This window comes from Montipora foliosa, chromosome 6 (genome assembly GCF_036669935.1).
Source record: "Montipora foliosa isolate CH-2021 chromosome 6, ASM3666993v2, whole genome shotgun sequence".
In the NCBI taxonomy this organism is placed as follows: domain Eukaryota; kingdom Metazoa; phylum Cnidaria; class Anthozoa; order Scleractinia; family Acroporidae; genus Montipora; species Montipora foliosa.
In genome coordinates this window covers 62,196,165-62,205,707 of record NC_090874.1, presented here as the reverse complement: position 1 = coordinate 62,205,707, position 9,543 = coordinate 62,196,165, and the positions used below count along the sequence as shown (strand labels likewise).

Genomic DNA, 9,543 nt, shown 5'->3' with positions numbered 1-9,543 from the left:
ATGCATGTAAACAACAACATTATGATTATTATTATTATTATGACTGCAGAATACCAGGCCAGTTCTTGTAGTGGCACTGTTAGAAGAACAAGGCATATAAGTAATAACAATACGCACAAATGGGTCATTTCCGAGTTCATGTTTGCCGCCTCTTCAAAGCGAGTCTAAGTGCAAAGCTATTCTTCTGAAAATTAGTTTTCATTCATATGTAAAGTAGAACTAATTGCCATCAGAAAAACTTTGCACTTTGACTCGCTTGAAGAGGTGGCAAACATGAACATTCATATGCAAAATAAGTGGCCGGGTATTCTGCAGTTTAGCTAATTATTATTTATTGTAACTATTAATTATATTAAACTATCGCTCTGGCCTGATATTAGTTCATTACAGATTTTGGTGGAACTAATATAGGGGATTACATTCTAGAAACTATTAATCTTAAGTGGTGACAAATTACGCCCAAGTAGTTGTACAAAAAAATTACACCCCAAGTGAATTGAAAAGATTTTAGCTTTAGAATTGGGCTAAGTTGCAATTAAAATGCGATTAACAGTAAGTCCGCCGCCATTTACGAACAACATGTAGTTCAACTAAGACAAAGTGAATTGCACGCTTGAACGTCGCGCTCATCGGTTGAGGATGACAAAGGAAAATCCCAAGGGCAATATTTCCCACGTGAATCCACGAAGCTTCGAGCAAACAAGGTGAAAGTAAGATATTAAGAAATACAGGCAGCTCCAAATATAGAGAGCCTTGAAACGTCTGAAATTGCACGATATCATACACAAAGGAGGCTAGATTTTGATAGAAGCCTACGTGTAGATCTCAAAATAGAGAACGCAGTCGAAAAGTACTAGAGATCGAGGACTCTGTATAACGGGAAATTAATTCGAAGACTTAAGATGCCTATTTGAGACTCAAAATATAAACTAGACACTTCTAAAATAAAGGGAAAAAAGAGACAGAAAAAGTCAGTTGACGGAGTCGTGTCATTTCGTGCATTTTTCAAGCACTGCGTGTCAACAAACTGCCATGATGCAAGATGGCACGATATCGTGCGTATGTGTAAAAACAAACTCACCCAAAAAAACACGTTGAAAAAGAAAAGCAAATACTTCACACAGCAGCTCACTTCGCTTTGATCCTTTCGCATCGTGAAATAATGTAAACACAGAGAAAAAGCACACAAAAGTAAAGGAAATTCCTAGCACGTAAGTGCAACGCCGAAATCACTCCTCACCAACAATAACTGTTACCCAATCTCCCCTCCTCCTACTTCTACGCCAAGTTTGCGTTCTCGCGTGACGTGTTTCAAATATTGCCCATCATAATTTTAAACCTCAGCTGGAGTTATCGGCATACTTGGGTTCTAACCACAATGACAGGCGAAATAAACTTGGCGTGCGTTCGATTGACCGTATTCCGGAATAGGAATACTTGGAATAGAAGTTAGAAATCCTTCGCTTTTACGGTGATTCACATTAAAATTGTCGAACACCTGCTAAAATGATACTTTGAACATATATTTATTATCCTTGTAGCTTCAAACGCCAGACATACCTTTATAAATCATCATTCCACGTATTCTTATTCCGGAATAGGGTCAATCGAACGCACCATAAATTGTTATGCGTCCGTGGGCAGGATGGGAAATCAGTTGCTTAGCGACGGACGAGACCACCGTAACACTGGTCCGATGCTTTATAGTGTTCCATCCCCGCCAAAAATCAACTTTGCAAAGCAACATTCAACGTTATCAAACAACAGTCAACTTCAGGGAGTAACTTTCATTTTCAACGTATTCAACATTCAACTCTATCATAAAACTTTCAACTTTACATGTCAACAGTCGATTGTAGAGCATACAACATCATTTCACAGCTTAATATGTAAGAGTGACTACTCAGGAATGAGCGCAGCATTGAACATTTGAGTTCACAACTGAACATCAATCATGAGATCACAATTTATCAGTCGGGTTGACAATCCGAAATTTTCTTTTAACAACTCGGTCGTTCTTTGCAATATGACGTTCAATGATTTTGTACCCTTTGCGTGCGTTCGCCACAATTAATGTCGATCCTTTTATCCTGCAATATTGAATGTTGACTTCTCTGAAATCGAGACCAAATCCGCCAAAAATTATGGGATGTCGGTCGGCAATATGACGTCAGCGAAAACTGTAGTCTCTGACCATTCATTTCGACGTGCTTTTCTTCTTTCTTTAATTTTTTAAATGGGGTTTACAGGCCTACAGGACTCCCTTGTACCTGGTCACAGTCCGCCGTTACTCACGTTCAAAACTGACCGATTTGTCCATAGCCTGCGTCGCAGACGAAAATAAACCTCGGTAAACCGGGGTTTGTTTACGTCTGACGCAGGCTAATTTGTCCAAGGAGTGTTGGATCTAGGAAATGAGACGTCATTTACTCACAGTCTTAAAATTTGATCGCGTAAATGCAACACGTTCTCCGCCATGAATTCGCGATTATCCTGAATTGTTATTTTGCTTTGAATTCACTATTATCGTGAATTGTGGACACTGTGTCCCAGGAAATAACTAATCATATCCGCGGATTAGATTTGAACCCGGAGCTTCTACTCTATAGGAACCGCTCCTTTTCGCTTCACCACTGAAGATTAAGACACCGCCTTTCTCAAAAAAAAAAACAAACAAACAAAAGAAAGCACTAAAGTCTACCATAGTATATTGCTGCTGAAGAGTAATTAGGCCTAGGCTAGATTACTAGTAATAATTTAGGCCTAAGCTTTGATTTAAAAAAAACATAAAATGTTTAGCTTTGTCGTGAGTTTTGAAAACCGACCTCTTGTAGTGTTTAATGAATTCAAAGTAAATTAACAATTCAGGATAATCGCGAATTCATGACGGAGAACGTGTTGGTAAACGCAACTTATTATATATGCAAAACACTAGTTTTAATTAAAAGTCTGAAAGCCCGAAACTCCCGCGCTGCATATTGCATTCTTAAACTAATAAGGCTTTGACGTCATTTTTCGTTTGATCCAGCTCTCTCAAGATTTTAGAGTTAGTAATGGCGGACATTAAATAGGAAAATTCCAGTTAAAGCATAGTTAATGGTTAAAGTGAACGTGTCTTTTTTTAAAACAAGGCTTAAAAAGTGGGTCACTTAGTGTTTAGTTAACATAGTTTTGAAATCCAAAGAAAATGAAAAATTGACTTGTGTTGGTCATAGCAGCAGTTTAAACATTCCAATTAAAATACCCGTACAAGTTGTGAGATCCGCCATTAGCCTGTTTCGCGATTGTCAGCTGCATCTCAAACTGCCTGCTCGTAGTGTTGTGACAAATGTGATCACACATGTAGCTTCCCAAAATACAATCATCGACATCTAAAAGGAAAGAAAGAAAAACAACAAAACTAAATAAAGATTACATACGAATGTTATGCCATGGCATGATAAGAATTAACAACATTTAGCCAATCGCGAATCACCGGACACGAAAATGATGCAAGATCGTGTTTACAATCCATTGCAGCTCCACCACGCAGTACGCAACATGAGCAAAAAACCATTAGGTTTATTTTGGAGGATTAGGCCGAGCACCAGTAACTATAACGATACGTTATACCAACAACCTAATACATGATCTAAGTATTAACGGCATACAACAGAGACAGAGCTGAGCGACAGTTTACACAGATACTACTGTCAGACGGAGGCCAGTAAAAACCTGCCGCAAAAAACCCTGTGGGGAAAAAAATACGGCAGGAAATCTGGGTAGGAACCATGGCTCAAGCTCTAAGTAGCCCATCCTTCGAGGCTACAAAATTCAAACGCATCTACCCGCATTGACTAAAAGAACGTTATACTTTGAAATAAATTTCCAAAAAGAAAAAATATATATATCGAAGGTCAAACGAGGTGTCGGCCTAGAATGACTATGATCCCACGAGATACACATATCTTAGGGTGCGTTCGATTGACCGTATTCCGGATCTTCCGGAATAGGAATACATGGAATAGAAGTTCGAAATCCTTCGTTTTGACGGAGATTCACATTAAAATTGTCAAACACCCGCTAGAATGCTATTTTAAACATATCTAAAATTGTCCTTGCTGCTTTAAAACGCTACACATACCGTTTTAAATCATCACTCCATTTATTCTTATTCCGGAATAGGGTCAATCGAACGCGCCCTTATATAGCTCTCCCTGGCAACCCATAATGCACCTCGACTGGACTATTTCCAGTCACCACTGCTCCAGTGCCGCAGAAATATTTCATTTCTGGCTAATTCGTATACACTCAAACGCCAGAAATTCCATATCTCGCCTCACACATCGCGCTCACTCATGCTCGTTTTTGGCGATTCGCGCTGCGCTAAAACCCCTGTTCCAAATGGGTTAGCAGTTGTTTCTTTATCTCAAACTGACTTTTCCTTCTCTTTACCTTAAATTATAAACAACTTAGCATTCGCTTTAAAATTGACTTTTCCTTCTCTTTACCTTAAATTATAAACAACTTAGCATTCGCTTTAAAATTCGATTGGACTCGAGGTGGGAATCGAGCCCAGAGTCGCAGAATTTCGTCTTGCTAATTTCACTATCCGCTAGGCTAACGGGACAATATTGGGGAAACTTTATTTTTTACAAGAGTTAACACTAAGGAGATCGTCGCAACAACTTAAAGCTAACTATTCAAATTATTTTTCTCAGAACTAGATATTGTAGATCAGTGGTTAAGTTGGGCAGACACGAGGAGTCATGTTGCAGCGAATATGTTGCAGTGACAAAAGACTTGTGTAGTGCACACTGAGGCGACATTTAGCAGGGACGTGTAGCGGGGACATCTGGCAGGGACAAAATCACAAAATGTGCACACAAATGAAAATGTTGCGGGTGCATGTTTCAGGGATATGTTGCAGCGACATGTCTCCTCGTGTGAACTGATACTTTAATAATTGTGCAACACCAATTTGGGGGTGATTTTGTGCCCAGGACGTGTTCCATGCAGTTTAACAAGTCGAACTTCGTGGGACACGTCGCTGCAACACATCGCTGCAACATAGCCCTGAAACATGTACCCACAACATTTTCATGCGTGTGTGTGTGCAAATGTTGTGATTTTGTCCCTGCTACATGTCCCAGCAACACGACCCTAATGCATGTCGCCTCAGTGTGTACAACACACCTTTTTGTCGCTGCCACATGTCTCCTCGTGTGGGCCCACCTTAACTCTATGGGAAACGTTGTTCAATGGCACGCTCTTAAATAATAGAACGATACGGATGGGAATATTCGGTCATGTAATCGTCGGGAGGTGTCCCTCGTCAGTTTGAGATACCGAAATTACTGCAGACCTCTAATATGTTAGCTACTCGTACGCACAAATGAATGATGAGAAATAATTTACCTTGGCACACCTTCCTGTCTCTCTCAAGCATGTACCCAGAATGACCCTCACTCTTAAAGCTGTCATGCGTGTTGATGCACAACTGCTGACAATCATCGTTGTGAGTTCTGCACTCGTCAAAATCTGACAGAATTGCAAATTTCGAGTTAGAATACCTATTGTCGATTAGAAATAAACTTTTAACTCTGCGATGTAAATGGACCATGTAGTGGAAGTTTTATATTTTCCACAAAAGAGAAAAAAGAGACTGGTAAGGTAAGTAGGGAATAGGGCCAAGATTTGAGAAAAGTTCGTCATTGTATAAGCCCATTGAAGCGTGGGTGCTACCAATCCCGACCTGTTACCCATGAAGCTATTAACCTTTAACTTTGAGGAGTACTGCGGCTGTGGCCGATCCCGCGGGATTTGATGCCACGCAGTGGTACATCCCTTCATCAGTGAAAATAACGAGACGTATAACGAGGGATCCACTTTGGTAGGATCCTGAACAGCTCCTCAGAGGGGATGGGCAGGTCTCCATTCAGTCCTGATGCCCACGCGATGAGGGGAGCCCGGTGTACACGGGCTTTGCATTATATCAGATTCTCCCTGAGTTTTGATAAGGTCAGTTCGGCACTTGCGTTATTGTAATAGCAAATGTTTGATTAAAAATGACAAAAAAAGAAAAAGGGTATAACCTCCTATCAAGTCTAGTCAGTTTTTTCTAATCAGAAAAAGGTTGGCCCTGGTATGTGATTTTTCTAAAATGAGGTGGAAAGTGTACTTTGTCTGTACATTTACTGAACTACGACTTTGAGGTAGACGTAAAATCAAATGAGAAAGATGGTTAGACTAGAATAGACTCGCAAAAAAGTAAAATAAACTTGTGATATTAGTGCATTCGACACTTCCATTTGACCAAAATATGACTGTTTCAGTTAGACCTCTGTTACACTTACTCTCCAGTCCCGTTGGAACCCATCTCTGATATATCTGAGGAAATTGAAATACCACATTTACCCACTTAATTGGAAGGATAAATTGACTGATCAGGAATTTTGATTACATTCTTTTTGGTTGCTACTGGGGGAAGGAGGAGCAAATTCTGATTTGACACCGAAGGTTTCCATACTTTTGAAAGGTGGGAATCATATGACAAAGAAAATTTAAACTAAGCCAAGACCATGACATTAAATGTCTTCTTCGATGTAATGGTCTTATTTGTGGACTATCACTCCTGGTCCTGGTCTGAGTGAAGAGAAAGTGCATCCTGAGCGAGAAAGTCCTTCATGTCGTGCTCTTGTAGTCGAGCGCATTTCAATCAACGTTTATTTATTATTTATTTATTTATTTATTTATTTATTTATTTATTGAGCAAATAATTTGATGATATTCAGGAGATTTGATTTTTATGGTGTTCGTTATAAGGGATGTGTAGGATCATGAAGAAGACCAACTTCGAAAGTAACTCTCTTGAGCATTTATCTACATTGGGAAAACAAAATGTACAATGAATACGATCTATTCGACGTTAAGCAGACAGCGCATGAGCGGGGACATGCAGCCCAGCTGCCGTTACAGTAACGTAACAAGTTACAATAACATTGTTAATGAGGTTTTAATGAGATAGACACATCTGAATACGTTTAAATGAATGAAATGTTTAAAGGAATAAATGAGTTTTTTTTAATGAGATTAATAACATTATTAATGAGAAGTCTATTAATTAATGAGGAAAATAAATGTTCTTTCGCGAAGCACGCATTTTAATGCATTTCTTCAAAGACTCACTAGTTTAAGAATGCAATGCGTGTGTACGCGGCGTCCCATTGTAAAACAACAACGTAAAATAACCGAATTTGTCGGGGATTTGACGCAAATCGTCACTATCGTACAACGTCAAAGCGATTTCCTCACGATAGCTGGAAGAGTCATTTAGAAAATGCATTTTCATCGACTTTGCCTCTTTAACTACTAAAACTCAGTTTCTTTGTTTGTTAAAGCAGGTAAGTATAATGGCAGCTACATATAGCTGATGCGGCCCGTATTAATTTTACACTTACATTCAAAGGTCAGACCACAACACCGCGGACAACACTGTCTCCTACTCTTCTCGAACAGTGTATCCCACACAGTAAATGAACAAGGGTTCTGAGACGGGGTCGACGATTTACAATCCTTAACCTAGAAGTTTTACCATTTGCAGATGGAAGTACAAAGTGAGCCCTTTCGTGTTAAGCCGGCCGGAATTTGAACCTGCGACTTCTCGCACGAAAGTCCAGTGCGCTTATCTAAGGATTGTTAATAACGATTACTTTTACCTAACAATGGAGTTTATCAGATAGCAGTTGATACCCTTTCGTCGCACCAACACTCCTAGCTTCCAATAGTGTTGTGACACGAGAGGAAACAGCTGTGTATTTCCAGTATCTGAAATAAATAAGGTATAATCATGCATATTCATTTAGTTTTCAGGTTTATTGAATTTTGACATAATTGTTCCCACTGGTAGAAGAACTGAACTTTCGTTCCGGTTGGCACTATGAGGCTTGAGGAGTAGTGCTAATTGAGAACCGACACCCAGATATAGATCAATTCTTGGAGCCCGATAGGATTCAGAGGCTGAGCAATTTACCCGTTAGGTCCACGGGGCTCGACCCCACGAACTCCCGCAAGACATTCTGGTGCTGTATCAACAGAAGCTAAACGGGCTCTGGACCTTTCGGTTAAAAGGTCACTGTGACGTCATCACCGTCGTGTTAAAATGGTTCATCTGGGAATAGACCAATTTCGATATATCAATATTCAGTTCAAAACAAAAGGCATCATCATCATCATCATAGAAATCCTTCTATTTATTCCCCAGAGCCTCGAGATGATGCCTTTTGTTCAGGACTGAATTTTTTTATATATAGAAATTGGTCTATTGAAATTTTTTATAATAACCAAATCAATGCGCGCGCTCTGATTTGTCAATCAGCTATGTTTTATTGCGCCAGTAAACTCATGGAAAACTCGCGCGCCTTCTGAATTATTATATAAAAGCAATAGACCTCAGGTTTCTATGGTTTAGAGGCATGATAAACCATTTGGGATGTTGGTAGAACACTCGAAGATTTCGATTCAATTTGAGAAACTATTCGTTGTGTAACGCAGCATTCTAGCTTTTCGACCGTGTGTTTTCAAAGAAAAGTGCTCTAAACTGCCATCGCGGGTCTGAGTGCTGCGATTAATGAACAACATGTATGTAAACACATAAGCTCTGTTCGTAGTTTTGCGAATTTTCAAACTTCAATGAAACATCTTTGTGATCGTTGTCGAGTTTATAAAACCCAGCTTGAAGTGCGAATGCCATTTACGAAATAACGTGTCCCAGTTGCTTGCAAAAACAACTTTTCAGTTCACTTCTCCGGCGCTGGGTTTGCCACTGAAATCTCCCGAGTAAAGAAAACATAACTTACTCACTGGGTATAAATGGAATCGATGGAGTCGCAAAGTTAACATTTCATCAATTACATGCAATTGTCGCATCGACCGCTGTGGCCAAGACACCTTCAAAACAGGAGGTTTCGAAATGATCCGAACAGATGTGACAGGTCTGGATATTTGGCTAGTTTTTTCTTCCAAATTCGGATGATCCATTCTTCGAGAAGGCCTTCATTTTAAAAAGGTAAACGATGAGGGTTCTACTAGAACAGCCCACCATAGCGCACTGAACCATTTTTCAAGTTTCCCCGCGTTCAAGCAAGTGAGCGCATTGACGTCACGCATAGCGCCCAAGCCTGCTATAGTACAGCCAAAATGGCGGACTTCATCGAGTGACCGATACGGATCTCTCTGGTCTCATAAAAACGTCAAAATGTAAGGAACCCCTAAAATACTCGAATATTTCCTTTAACTAATTCAGGCACGACAAATTTGGCGAAGGAAAAAATATTTCATTTTTATCTTCAGTACTCCTTTAAATGTGAATGGGACATTATCATGCAAATGCAACGCACAAAGAACCTTAACCCCGAGAGATTGGAATTGGCTACAGCACTGAGTTAGCCGAATCGGTCTATTTAGCAGAACACTGCAATTTCTATTTTCGGGTATCGAACTAATTCAACGTTTACATCAACTTGTTACTTGCAATCCATCCGCAAAGCTATTCTAACAAGATGC

General features: G+C 39.7%; 1 protein-coding gene across 1 annotated transcript in view; it reads right to left on the bottom strand.

The window, feature by feature from the left end:
- Nucleotides 1–1,261, bottom strand: part of LOC138008070 (tetraspanin-17-like) — a 16,076-nt gene extending 14,815 nt beyond the window's left edge. Inside the window, exon 1 of the mRNA XM_068855258.1 lies at nt 1,082–1,261. Coding sequence (XP_068711359.1) covers nt 1,082–1,153 — 72 coding nt within the window. The 5' untranslated portion in view covers nt 1,154–1,261. The remainder of the gene's footprint in view (nt 1–1,081) is intronic.
- Between the last annotated feature and the right edge of the window lie 8,282 nt (nt 1,262–9,543).